The sequence below is a fragment of the Diadema antillarum genome, unplaced genomic scaffold (genome assembly GCF_040938485.1).
Source record: "Diadema antillarum isolate AM-2024a unplaced genomic scaffold, OU_Dant_1.0 seq00002774_RagTag, whole genome shotgun sequence".
Classification (NCBI taxonomy): Eukaryota; Metazoa; Echinodermata; class Echinoidea; order Diadematoida; family Diadematidae; genus Diadema; species Diadema antillarum.
Genome location: NW_027273371.1, coordinates 1 through 14,904, shown reverse-complemented (window position 1 = coordinate 14,904; position 14,904 = coordinate 1). Strand labels below are relative to the sequence as shown.

The following is a 14,904-nucleotide window of genomic DNA, read 5'->3' as shown; positions in this document are numbered from 1 at the left end:
TTCTCTTTGCCATAAAATCAGTTCGCTTGCATGGAATGCGTTGAAAATTACAGAATATAGTCTTCATGTAACTTATGATATTCAGTTGGTAAATTTGTAAATAAGTGCATTGATGTCTTTAAAATATTTTTAAAATACCGTTGAGAGAGGGCGCTAGGGTCTGGAAGACAAACTGTTTCAGTACCTCTCAATTATTTATTTCTGCATGAATCATGTTCTAATGTGGTACGGTTCCATGACATTTGCTCTCGCAACAGTAGCTCCGGTCTACTTTTGCCATGATAACCCTAAACCTAACGCTAACTGTAATGCTAACGCTAATCCTAAACTTTGCATTGTTCTGAACAAAAAATGAAATCATGTCCTTGACCTTACCCTTTAATGTTTCGAGATATGTAGACTGGAGCAAATGTCGTGTCACCCTTGGTACATTGGTATACATGATCATGGTCATTATATCAAGTGTGCTGATGAGGATGAGGAAAAATAGTCATGTTGAGGTCATGTGTTCCCAATTATTTGTTTATTGCTATGTCAATTTTGTTCACAATTGATGAGAGTGATGAAGTCCACATTTAGTGTCCTGCCAGTCAGAAGTCAAATTTATCTATTTTTTTATTTTTGCATCAGATATATGTCAAAACTTTATGCATCTTTTGGTAATACTACATGTATATTGATGAGGAATATATTGTCAAAGGAGATCTAGAAGACAAAACATTATATTGGAAGACAGCAAGTGTTATTGCGTAAGAAAGTCTCGGAAAATTATGCTTCCCTCAGGTCACAAAAGGAAGTAACTTCGAAAGCTAACTTTGAGTGAATGAAGAAAATGATATTAGTTTTTCCGCTCTAATATAATGGCTACCCCTCCCGGTTATATTATAAAAAAAAAAAAAGAAATGAAGAGCAGATATCATCAGTTTGATTTTGCCACCATAATTTCGTTACCCATAGTGACCTCTTAGTAATAGTGCAGTCAAACTTGAAAATTTCAGAGTTTTAGATCGTAGGGCAGCATAATTTTCCCCTGACTTTGGGAGGCAGGATCAGAAACCACAATATAATTTCAACAAAGCTTATGTTCTTTTTGTTTTCTTTCTTTACAGGTCTGTGAAACCCCTGGATAAGAAAACAGGATACAGGTGAAACCCCTGTAAAACAAAACAGGATACAGGTGAAACCCCTGTAAAACAAAACCGGTGAACAGGTGAAACCCCTGACAAACGAGAAAACAGGTGAACAGGTGAAACCCCTGACAAACGAGAAAACAGGTGAACAGGTGAAACCCCTGACAAACGAGAAAACAGGTGAACAGGTGAAACCCCTGACAAACGAGAAAACAGGTGAACAGGTGAAACCCCTGACAAACGAGAAAACAGGTGAACAGGTGAAACCCCTGACAAACGAGAAAACAGGTGAACAGGTGAAACCCCTGAAAAAACAAGAAAACCGGAGAACAGGTGAAACCCCTGTGTATATAACAAGAAAACCGGAGAACAGGTGAAACCCCTGTGTATATAACAAGAAAACCGGAGAACAGGTGAAACCCCTGTGTATATAACAAGAAAACCGGAGAACAGGTGAAACCCCTGTGTATATAACAAGAAAACCGGAGAACAGGTGAAACCCCTGTGTATATAACAAGAAAACCGGAGAACAGGTGAAACCCCTGTGTATATAACAAGAAAACCGGAGAACAGGTGAAACCCCTGTATATAACAAGAAAACCGGAGAACAGGTGAAACCCCTGTATATAACAAGAAAATTGGAAAGTATATATAACAAGAAAATTGGAAAGTATATATAACAAGAAAACCGGAGAACAGGTGAAACCCCTGTATATAACAAGAAAACCGGAGAACAGGTGAAACCCCTGTATATAACAAGAAAATTGGAAAGTATATAAACGAGAGAACAGGTGAAACCCCTGAAAAAACAAGAAAACTGGAGAACAGGTGAAACCCCTGTGTATAACAAGAAAACCGGAGAACAGGTGAAACCCCTGTATATAACAAGAAAATTGGAAAGTATACATACAATCAAGAAAACAAGAAACGAGTGAAACCCCTGTATATAAACTGGAACAGAAGCGCAGAGAGTCATAATAAATAAATGCAAAGAGTGATAGTACACAAAAAGTGCAACCAGTGATTTAACTGAATAAGTAGAAGGGGTGGAATTGCAGAATAAGTGTTAAGAGTAATATTGGAGATTAAATACAAAGAGTGATATTACACTAAAAAGAGGAAAGAGTGATATTAGGGAGAAACAGAGATCTGAAAGTATGAGTACTAAAAAACATTGTCATTTGTGAATTTGTCTTGGGATATAAATTGTGATAGAGAAAAAACGGGCTTGATTAGAGTAAATACAATCTTATAAAATTGCTATTACATACTTTAGAAATAGGCAAATTTGTAAAAAAAAGGGAACCAACCTGGGATATTTAAAGTTGCACAAATAGAAGACTGTGATTACAAAGATAAAACTCTATCTGCTCTAACTGAATTTGAATCTTCAGCAAACCTGAATCTTTGATCCTACTCATCTTGAAAGAACTTGAAATAATTTCAAAGAGAATCAGAGAGAGAGAGTCTCAGAATCAGAGGCAGAAAGAGTCGGAATCAAAGACAGAAAGAGTTAGAATCAAAGAGAGAAAGAGTAATAAGAGAGGAAGAGTCAGAATTGAGGAGAAAAAGAGTCAAAATCTAACAAAAGAGTTTTAAGGAGTGTTGAATAAAGAGTGCATTCTGTAAAGGAGGTGAAAACTATAAAGCAATCAGAATTGAAGAGAATCATAATTGAAAGAGAATTCTCTTACAGGAGGCGAGAAGTTTGCTGAAAATTTAAAAATAGAAATATAGTCTTGCATCACTTCAGAAACGGTGTCTTGAGTGGGGAATTTACGGTAAAAGAGAATTGAAGAGCGCCATCTTAAGACAAAAGCATTATATGTGATAAACGTTATTGCGGTAGACAATACAAGTCTTCTTCTGGTGGCAAGATAGGTGTACACAAAGATAAGCAAAGGTGCGAGTGCTATAATCGCATTCCTGAAATTGCCGCAGTAGCCATTACTAGCAGGTAATAGACAAAGAGCGCCACCTGTTGGTAGAAAACAATTAAGAATACACACATTGCACAAAATAATTTTTCTTGGCAGACAAAAAGCGACACCTGTTGGTAGTAACTAATTAAACAACACACCTTGTACAAATAATTTTTCTCGGTAGATAAGAAGCGCCACCTGTTGGTAGAAACATTATAAGGACTGGTGTCACAGCCTCATTGCAAGTACATTGTACAGTGTAATACAGTTCACGTATATATTAGCTTTCAAGGCAATACAATTCTACAATTTTGTTGTCAATTGCAATACAGAGTACCAGGGGTAGACCTGATTCATATAAGTATAGTGATTCAAGGAATATATTGATTGAACAGTACATTTATTTGGTAATAGGTACCTACTTTCAAAGCCCTGTAGTTTGACAATGGAAGCAAGTGAATTCAAGAATGTTATTGGTGATATCCTAGATATCCTCCATAGTTGTGACTTGAGAAATCTAGAGGTCAGTGAATGTGATGCATGTTGTAATGTGATCAATGAAAATGAAAGCAGAGTACCATGTGAGGATTGTGGCAAGCAGTTTCATGTGATGTGTACAGGAACTATTTCTGAGGCTAGACTGTGTGATGCAAGGTTGATTTGGATATGTTCAGCATGTGGAAGCAATAATATTGCCCATCGCATCTTTGACAAAATTGGCATTCCCTGTCATTTCAACAGATACGAGCTTCTCAAAGACATTGGTGATGAAGATTCTGGTGCTGATGTTTCACATTCATCATGCAAGAGCTGCAACCAGAGAAGGAAACCAAGCAAGAGACTGAAAAAGAGGTACCGGTATGTGAAAAGAAAGGACAATGGAATTCTAGAAATGACAAATGTGTGTGTGCAGAAAAGAGCAGATTGTGAGAGAGATGAATCAGATTCGACTTTCATGACAAATCTGACCAAGAGCCAATTTCAGCCATTAGAAACTGCAGTGGATGATGGTTGGATAACTGTGAAATCAAGGAAGACAAAAGTGACTACATCCCAAACAATGACTGACAATCCCAAGACCAAGACCTTTAACAAGAGCTCAGTGAGATCAGTAAATGGTGTGCCTCTCCAACCTGGTGTGACCTACATTGGCAAAGCAATGAAAGCCTACTATCTTGAAAAACAGAAAAGAGCCAAGACCAGCAAGGGCAAGAAATCAAATGCAGAAACAAAGCAAAAAGAACCTGGTAAACTCGTGAAGCAAAATGTGAATGCAAACTTGGACACAGAACGAAATGATAGTCTGCAGGTATATACTGAATCTGTATTGAATGTATATTCAAAGTGTGTTCAGTCACCTCATGTGATGGCAAAATACACTGAGCAGATCTATGCAAAAACACAGAGAAGTTGGGCTGATGTGGCTAAAAGCACTCCGAATATGAGTAATGAATGTTGCGTACCGAATGGTGATCAGACTACATGTGCCTCTGTCCCTTCCACAGACATTGAAAAAGAAGTTTGGAATGTGAACAGGCTCTATGGAGGTGGAAATGCACGGCAACCAAGAAAGAAAGGTCGTTTCACCAAGATCAACAGACAAAGTGTGCTACCGGAAAAAAATGCTGACTCACAGGTGCGTAATAATGGAAAGGTCAAACCTGACATTCCTGAAGGAGAACATGTAGCAAAGAATGAAAAGTTGTGTAAGAATGAAACATCTGACCATGAGGACAGTAATTCCACAAGTAGAGACAACACAAGCTCGAATGATATCTCCAAAGTGAAACGTGACAGAATGCACAATGTGCATGAACTGAACCCATGTTACAGTGAAAGAAAAGATGTTGAAAGTGACAGACAAATATCAGTGAAGGAATTGTTCCCTGTGAATTCTTGTACAGATGTAAGTGTTCACTCTCCATGTCAGAGACCTGTTTCAGCTACACAGTGTGCTGAAGTTTGTAATGAATCAATATTCTTGCCTGAAAGTGAAAAAACTACTAATCCATCTGACTGCATAGTAATGAATGATGATTCTGCGAAAAGTGCTGACCACCACAATTCATATGATGTACAGGAATCAATAGTACATGTATTAGATGATGAACCAGCTGCAAGTGATTTAGAGACTGAAGAACGCGTCTGTAAGCATGTTTCACTCTCAAGTTCTGAATGTGGTAGAAGGCAATCATATCCTATGACCAAAACAATCGCACAAGGAAATTTTAATCAAGGTGATCAACGATTTGGTTACACTGCTGGCAAACAATGTGCATGTAATTCCCTTGTGGCAGTTCTCTACACCCAAACCAAGAATGGAATCGAAATGAGATCTCGTGATCTTGATCAGATTCTGACACTTGGGAATGAGTTGTATTATTACATAAAGAAGGATTCACCACTGAATGAAGAGCTTGTAATGATAGATGAATTACCCAAGGAACTTCATATTCTGGATGAAAAATTTCAAATAACCTATGCTGAATCAAAATATGGAGTGTTGGATGGAAATCAAAACAATTTGTCAAATTTTGGTGCTTTGTCATTGAGCCAAGCCTTAGAACAAGAACTATGCAGATATGATGCATGTCTTATGAATTTTGCTGAGAGTACATTTGCAATCATTACACATGACAATGGTTATTATGTATTTGATTCTCATTCCAGAAGTCATGATGGGTACTTGGTACAAGATGGATGCAGTGTCTTGCTTAGCATTTCATCATGGCAAGGTATACAGGTACACTGTTTGAATTTGGCAAAATCAATGGCATGTGATTTACGTACTACTCAGTTTGAACTAACCGGTCTGGCATTAGAATCCAATTCTAAGAAAAATGCATTGACAACTAGTGGCTCCAAGAGATCAAACTCAGTAAATACTGCATGGAGGAATACAAATGATCAAAATAGCAACATTTCAAAACATTGTGATCATGTTAAAGGAACTAACAGTGATAGCTGTAAGACTCAAAATGAAACAAAGAAAAACAGAGTAAATGTAAACAGTGATGGCTATGGGAATGAGAATGAAGTTGAATTTGTTTCAGTTGAAAAGACAACAGAAAGAAGAGATCGAAATTTCAAATTTGTGCCGATTACATACGTAGACAAACAGTCTTTGTGCAATAAATTGAATTTCAGTTACAGTGGTACTGCCAATGAATCAATGGAGGATAGAAATGAAAGTTTGTATATTGGGAAACCTGTAAATATCAAGAGAGTTATGGGTGATGGCAACTGCTTTTACAGAAGTATTGCTCATGTAGTTACTGGCAGCGAAAGAAACCATTTCATTCTCAGGAAATCCAATGTGGCACATTTACTGGAAACGGGTGATTTATTTAAAAATGTGATAGACACAGTGAAATATCAGAGTGTCAGGGACTTTGTTCTTCAAGAGAAATTGATGGATTTAGGAACATGGGCTGGTCACACTGATATTAGCTCAATGGCACATATGCTAGATCGTGATATATATGTGTATGATGATCGAACAGAAAATTGGCAAATACTGTCTGCAAGGAAACCTGGATACTACAACAAAGTAACAACTGAGAGAGCCATATATATTCTGTTCACTGGAGGCAATCATTTTGACGCAGTGGAAAGTGTAACTACTGTTCTGTCTAGTACTTTGAATGGGAAATTACCTGTATTCCATGTGAATTCAGATAGAAGTGTAGAAAATAAGAAGGAAAGTCATGATTTATCATGTGAGATTACTAAAACCCTAACATTAAAGAAATGTAGTGTTAGAATGAGGAAAATGACACAAAAACAAATAATGGTATCAAACCTGCAAGAGACACAAATTCCATTGCAAAACACATGTGATGAGACAGTAAATGCGGACATTGATGCATCTGAGGTGAGACAAGTGGGAGAAATAAAAAAGATTGATCTCATGTACAGACCTGTGAATAAATCTGATAGAGAGAAGCTTTGTTGCAAATTAGGTATAAAGGTTAATGACAAATGTAGCAGTAATGATATGCAAAAAGATATGGTAGAAAGGGATGATATTACTATCCTGTCACAACCATTGACTATCTATAGAATTACTGGTGATGGAAATTGCTTTTACAGAGCTATATCATATGTTATATGTGGCAAGGAAGATTCTCACCGTGATGTTCGAAAAGCAATAGTTAAACATATTTTACAAAACAAGGAAGATTATGTAAGTCTTTTAAGATCAGGATACACAGATATTGTAAAATACATTGGAAAGGAAAGAGTATTCAACAATGGCACATGGGCTACAGAATTGGAAATAATGGCCTTATCAAATTTGCTAGATACTGATATATATATATATGAAAATAATGGTTCAAAATGGAAATTATTTGGTGCGAGCAAACTTCAGTTTGGAATTATTACATCACAAAAAGGTATTTACTTGCAACACACAAATGGCAATCATTACGATGTCGTAGAATCTGTATGTCCAACGATCCAAAAATCAGGTTCATGTCAAAAGCTGTCAAGATCACAAAATATTACTGATATGGAAACACCTGTGACAAGAAAGAGAAAACTCACAACAAAGAGGAAACTTACAAAACAAGTAAATGATTGTCAAATCAATGTATTGAACAATGAAGTATTAGAGGATGACATGGAACCTGCAGTTGAAATGAGTAGGCACACTGAAGAATCTGAAGAAGTTAAAACTACTATGCAGACTACAAAAAGGAAAAAACAAAGAAAAAAAAGGAATGCTAATGTTACCCGACAAAGAAATAGAGATCAAATGAGAGCACAGAGAGAAAAGAAAAAAAATGAGCAAAGGCAGTTAGAAACAGAATTTTTATCAGATGATCAGCCTTACCTATCCCGCAAACTTAAAAAAGCAGCTGCAAAGAAAGTAAAATATCAAACAGATGTAACTTATAGGTTAGAAAAGAACGAGGAAATTAAGAAGAGGCAAAAAGACAAGTACTCCTTGGATCCCACATTCAGAGAAAGGCTTAAGAAAATGAGGAAGGCTAGTTATCAAAGCAATGCTTTATTCCGAGAAAGGCTTAAGAAATTGAGGAGAGCTAGATATCAAAACAATGTTTTATTCCGAGAGAGGCTTAAGAAACTGAGGAATGCTAAATATCAAAGCAATGCTTTATTCCGAGAGAGGCTTAAGAAACTGAGCAAAGCTAAATATGAAAACAATGCTTTATTCAGAGAGAGGCTTAAGAAGCTGAGGAGAGCTAGATATCAAAACAATGGTTCATTTAGAGAGAGGCTTAAGAAACTGAGGAAAGCTAGATATCAAAACAATGCTTCATTTAGAGAGAGGCTTAAGAAACTGAGGAAAGCTAGATATCAAAACAATGCTTCATTTAGAGAGAGGCTTAAGAAACTGAGGAGAGCTAGATATCAAAACAATGCTTTATTCCGAGAAAGGCTTAAGAAACTGAGGAGAGCTAGATATCAAAACAATGCTTTATTCCGAGAGAGGCTTAAGAAACTGAGGAGAGCTAAATATCAAAACAATGCATCATTTAGAGAGAGGTGTAAGAAAATTATGAGAAAAGTTTCAAATATCAAGTACAAGACAAATTTTGTGTACAGACAGCAGGTTGCGTTGAGAAATGTGAAACAAAAAAAGCGAGAAAAAATGAATATGAGAAATTGTGATCATGTTTTGAAAAAATTTAGGGAAATAATTTCACACGGCCCTGAATATGTATGTTGTGTCTGTTTGAAATTATTATTCAGAAATCAAGTATTGAAGTGCACGAAGGCAAAATATAATGATTCAAAATGCTTAAAAGAGGAGTACTTGCATACATGCAGTGATGACTGTGATGTTGACTGTCAAATAGTAAATTCACCTAGAAATTCTTTATGGATTTGTTACACTTGCCACAGGAAATTATTAGCTGGTAATATGCCTTCTGAAGCTAGCAGAAATAACTTAGAATTACATGCTATTCCTGCCGAACTTGAAAATCTGAATCAGTTGGAAACACATTTGATTGCACTAAACATTCCATTTATGAAAATTTTGAACCTGCCAAAAGGAGGACAGTATGGAGTACATGGCCCAACAGTTTGTGTACCTTCACGCACAGATGAAACTGTAAAGATATTACCTCGACCAGAGACTGATGATCAATTAATTCGTGTAAAACTGAAGAGGAAACTGTCATATAAAGGACATTATGAATATCAGTTTGTCAAGAAAAAGAATGTGCTAGCTGCATTGGAATATTTGAGGAAAAATAATAAGTGGTATTCTGATATTGCTATAAATAATGAATGGAGCTCTGATTTATCAGAGAAAAATAGTCAAGCAGCTTGTGTTGAACCGCTGGATTCAAGTGAAATTAATGATGATGACGATGATGTAGAGGATGATCAAGTTGGACGGTTACAGGGAATTCAGTTAAACACATGTTTACAGAAGGTTGATATGAGGCAAGAAGTGCTTGATCAATTTTTCGATGATATTATATGTTGTGCACCTTGTGAAAAGAACAGTCCTGTATCACTGCTGATGGATGAGAGTAATGAGGCAAAATGTTTTCCTGCTCTATTTCCAACAGGCCAGCCAACATTTCATGATACTAGGTACATTGACATAACACTTGGTCGTTATTTACATAATCGTCTGATGCATGTAGACAACAGATTTGCAAAAAATACAGAATATATCTTCTATGCTCAGTGTATTTATGAACTGCAACAAATACTTTCTAATGTTTCTATAGCTGTCAGAAAAAGCTCAGAGGAAATAGATAATCCCACATCGATGCAGTCTTCAGATCTCAAAGATGCAAGAAAGGTTCGTGAGATACTGGATTCGAATAAAGGATACAAATTTCTGAAACAAATACGGGGAACACCTCCATACTGGCAATCTACACAGAAAGATGTATTAGCAATGGTTAGACAACTTGGAAAACCTACATGGTTTGCATCATTTTCCTCAGCTGAGATGAGATGGCCTGAAGTTATTAATACATTGCTACATCAACAAGGTGATAGAAGAAAAGCAAATGATCTAGATTGGACAGATAAGTGTAATTTATTAAAGTCAAATCCAGTGACAGTATCTCGTATGTTTGATAAACGCTTTCATGCATTTTTGAACAAAGTGATTCTTTCCGAGGCAGAACCTATTGGCAAGATAATTGACTACTTCTACAGAATTGAATTTCAACAAAGAGGATCTCCACACACACACTGTTTATTCTGGGTTGAAAATGCACCTAACTTGGGTATTGACCAAGATGAAACTGTCACAGATTTTGTTGATAAATACATATCCTGCAACATTCCATGTGAGGATGAAGATGAGGAACTATATGAAATAGTGAAGAATGTTCAGCTTCACTCAAAGAAACATTCAAAATCATGCAAGAAAAAGGGAACTTCTTGTAGATTTAATTTTCCAAGACCACCTTCTGAGAAAACATTTGTTGTGAAGCCTGATGATAATCCAGAAGTTACTGATGAAGCTCAAGATATTCTGTCTACAGTAAAGAATTCATCATGTATGGAAGGGAAATGTGATAATGCGAGACAGCTCTTTGAAGTTCTTGGCATGTCTCAAAAGGAATTTGAAGATGCCTATAATGCTGTAGCTACAAAAGAAGATATAGTCATGAGAAGAAATCCAAAAGATATATGGGTGAATCAATATAATCCATTCTTACTCAGAGCTTGGAATGCCAATATGGATTTGCAGTATATAACAAATGAGTATGCCTGCATTGTTTATGTTGTGTCATACATGTCAAAAGCAGAAAGAGAGATGAGTTTGCTCTTGAAAAATGCAGAAAGTGAAATGAAAGAGGGCAATGAAGATGCTCGAAAAAGTATGAAGGAAATAGGACATGTGTATATGCAAAACCGTGAAGTTTCAGCACAAGAAAGTGTGTATCGTGTTTGTAGCCTGAGATTGAAAGAATGCTCAAGAAAAGTAGAGTTTATACCTGTTGGACCAAACCCTGTAAGAATGAGTTTACCATTGAGTATTATTCAAAGCAGACGAGACGATGATGATAGGAGTCCATGGATGCCAAACAGAATTGATAAATATAAAGCCCGACCTGATAGTTTTGAATTTGAAAATATGTGTTTAGCCACATTTTGTTCAAAGTATAGACTGCTCAGTGAATCTGATATGAAGGGTAAGAAACAGAAACAGAATGTGTTCAAATTGAGAGATCAGCTGGGCTTTGTACAAAAACGATCAAGAACCAATGATGCTGTAGTGAGATATCCTCGTTTTTCACCGACTGTAAGCCCAGAGAAATATTATCAGAGTATATTGCAACTATATTTGCCATTCCGCACTGATAAACAGTTAAAACCTAATCAATTTTTGACATATCAGGAATTTTACGAAACTGGATCTGTACGAATGTATAATAAAAACCTGGAAAGTGTCAAAGTTATTGTCAATGAAAATCTCAGGCAGTTTCAAAAAAATGCTGATATAATTGATCAAGCACAAGAATATCTTGAGAAATTTGGTCCACAAGAAGATGCATGGGGATTACTCTGTCCAGAAACAGAAATTGAAAGACATGAAACAGCTAAAATCCATGAAGAAGTTGAAGATACTGACAATGAATTTAGAATCCCAGATCTTGAGTCTAAATCTCAGGAGAAAGAGTCATACGGCATAGAATTTCGCTCATGTAGCATTTCGAAAGAAGACAGTAATGTCTTATTAAGAACTATAAATAGCAAGCAGCAAAAAGTGTTCTACAAAATACGACAATGGTGTCTTGACAGAGTTAATGGAAAAGAACCTACACCATTTCAGATATTTGTGACAGGTGGTGCTGGAACAGGAAAAAGTCATCTTGTGAAATGCATATGTAATGAAGGGACAAGAATTCTTAGCAGAATGATGCATAATCCAGATGATATTTCAATTATGAAAGTAGCTCCAACTGGAATTGCAGCTTACAACATTGATGGTAGTACTATTCATAATGCTCTGTCCATACCCATTTCTGCTACACTGCCATACCAACCGCTTGGAGAAGAAAAGATAAGTCATCTACGTAATCAGCTGGGTCAACTGCAGATACTAATAATTGATGAAATATCAATGGTTGATCAGAAGCTATTGTGGTATATACATGGACGTTTAAGGCAAATAAAGCAGACACGTGATGATGCTCCATTTGGAAAGGTTTCAGTTATTGCAGTTGGAGATTTCTATCAGTTACCCCCAGTAAAAGGTACTCCTTTGTATAAAGATACACTGCAAAGTTCTTTATGGACAGACAACTTCTCTATAATTAACTTAGATGAAATAATGAGACAAAAGGATGATGCAAAGTTTGCTGTTCTTTTGAACAAATTAAGGATAAAAGAAAAGAAAGATGAATTATCTAGTGATGATATAGCAGTTCTTCAATCATGCCAAACTGGAGAACAATGTGAGGATGCATTGCATATATATTCTTCAAACAAACAAGTAAATGACTGGAATAAAATAATGCTTCACAAGAAATGCACAAATATCATCTGTATTGATGCAGAAGATTCTGAACTCAGTGATGAGGGTAAAAATAACACATGTGACAAACCACGGAGATGTACAAAAGCTTCTTTGCCAGCATATCTTTGGATTGCTGAAAATTCTAGAGTGATGCTTATCAAAAATGTGAATGTGAGCAAAGGTTTATCAAATGGCTGCATTGGCACTGTAACTGACATAGTAAGAGTAAATGAAAATGCACGACCTACAAGTGTGCTGGTAAAATTTGACAACGAAAGAGTAGGAACTCAGTCAATAGAAAGGCAACAGGAATCAATTGGAAAAAAATATACTAGGAAACAATTTCCCTTGAAATTAGCATACGCATGCACCATACATAAAGTACAAGGCATGACGATGGAAAAAGCTGTCGTTTCTCTGAAAAATATATTTTTGCCCGGACAAGCATATGTAGCTCTGAGCCGTGTTACATCATTATGTGGACTAACAATTGAAGATTTTGATCCAAAAGTTATGTATTGCAATCCAGTTGTTAAAGAAAGCTTGGAGAGCATGCCAACATTTGTTGATGAAAAGAACATTGACAAAGATGTCTCCATTGCAAGTATGAGTATAATGTTACATAACATTCAAGGTCTTAAAGCACATTTCAAAGATATGCAATCAAATTTCTTATTTGGAAATTCTGATATTATTTGTTTAACTGAAACTTGGCTTAATGATGACATTTTTGATGTGAATTTAGATCAGTTTAAAATGTACAATCAGCCTCGGTCAAAATCTTATTCAGATGAAAGTCCTTTATTTTCTGCACTGAAAAATCAAGCACATGGTGGAGTTGCAGTGTACAGTAAAATCAAATCTATTAGTAGGCTGGATTTACATGTCAATAATCTAGAATATATTACATTTGCTGTAACTTGTCCTTCATTTCTCATTTCAGTGATATATAGACCTCCTAGATATGACAAGAAACAATTTTGTGAGAAACTGAAGAGATTACTCATAGAATTGCAGCAAAGAAGTACAAAATGCATAGTTATTGGTGACTTCAATGAAAATCTGAGACAAGGTTCAAGTGATTCATGTGTGCATAAATTGATGTGTTCTTATGGATATCAACAACATGTACTTGACGCTACTACAGAAGGTGACACATTGATTGATCATGTATATAGCATAGGTATTGATGCACTTCACACTGAAGTTATTCCACTCTACTACAGTTATCATGAGGCTATTAGAATTCAGTTTTAATGAATTTTCTTTTTATGAGTAACATTGTCTGTGTATTCAAAGTAATTTCACATACAATGTATACTCAAATCACTTAGAATGTATTTTCATTATATATATACAAATTGTATTTCATTTTGTAATACAGAATAAGGTAAACAGAACAATGTGAGATAAGTAGAGTATACAACAATAATGACAGCCAGACACGTTATCCATTGACATGTACGCTTGTCCATTACAATGTCTGCTACTAATAATATGCAATGACCAAAAGTGCAAAGAATTGAGGGATGCACTCAAAATATGCTTGTGAATATGAAACGAGACCTGAACAACGTAAGCAAGACTAGTGAACAGAAAATAGTAGCATTACAAGACAAAAAGTGACAAGACTAACTTCAAAACAACTGAATAGACAAGACATAATATGACAGAAACAATGATCTTTGATTTTTCTTGATTTATTCCTTTTTTGGTAATGCATGACAAGGTGAAAGAAAGAGACAACAATTGTAGCATTGCAGAAATGACTGATAGATACTCTAATCCTAAACTGAAATGTATTAAAACTAAATGAAACAGGTATAGAAATGAAATAGAACCGACAAAGAAGAGACATAACAACTGATGTAGAAAAGAAATATAACATTGCCCATAGAATTATTGTTTTCACTTTTTGAAACTTGATTTTCCATTATGATTTTTTCAAAAGTGTAATGTAGGCTCCTTTATTCATTCAGAAAATCAAATGCTTCTAAGGAAAAGCTTGTTTTATGGTATGATAAGTATAAAGAGCAGAAGAAAATCAATGGAAAGAAAGTAATGTAAAAAGAATTGTGTATCTTATGCAAAATCGTGATGTGCATTCACGTGTTGTAATGTACATTATTGAATACTTCATACATGTAAGACTGCCAATACACAGAGTGACACCTTTGACTGATCACGTATAACAAGATTTCAATCTATCATGTATGTGGTATATGTGTAGCACAGCTTTTGAATTACTTGATTGCTATGATTTAAATTAGTCTTTGCCAGCCATTGTAATGCAAGGAGCTGATGAAATAACACCTTAGTCTTGGACTATTGCATGTAATATTTTAATGGCTTTCCTTTGCCTGATGAAGGTTGAACTGGTCTG

The 14,904-nt window shown here is 35.7% G+C and overlaps 1 protein-coding gene across 1 annotated transcript; it reads left to right on the top strand.

Moving 5' to 3' along the window:
• The first annotated feature begins 323 nt into the window (after positions 1 to 323).
• Positions 324 to 13,791, top strand: LOC139715098 (uncharacterized). The gene is made up of 2 exons (XM_071626712.1): positions 324 to 4,688; positions 5,723 to 13,791. Exons 1-2 carry the CDS (start codon positions 3,498 to 3,500, stop codon positions 5,729 to 5,731), a joined length of 1,200 nt encoding a protein of 399 aa, XP_071482813.1. The 5' UTR covers positions 324 to 3,497; the 3' UTR covers positions 5,732 to 13,791.
• The last annotated feature ends 1,113 nt before the right edge of the window (positions 13,792 to 14,904 follow it).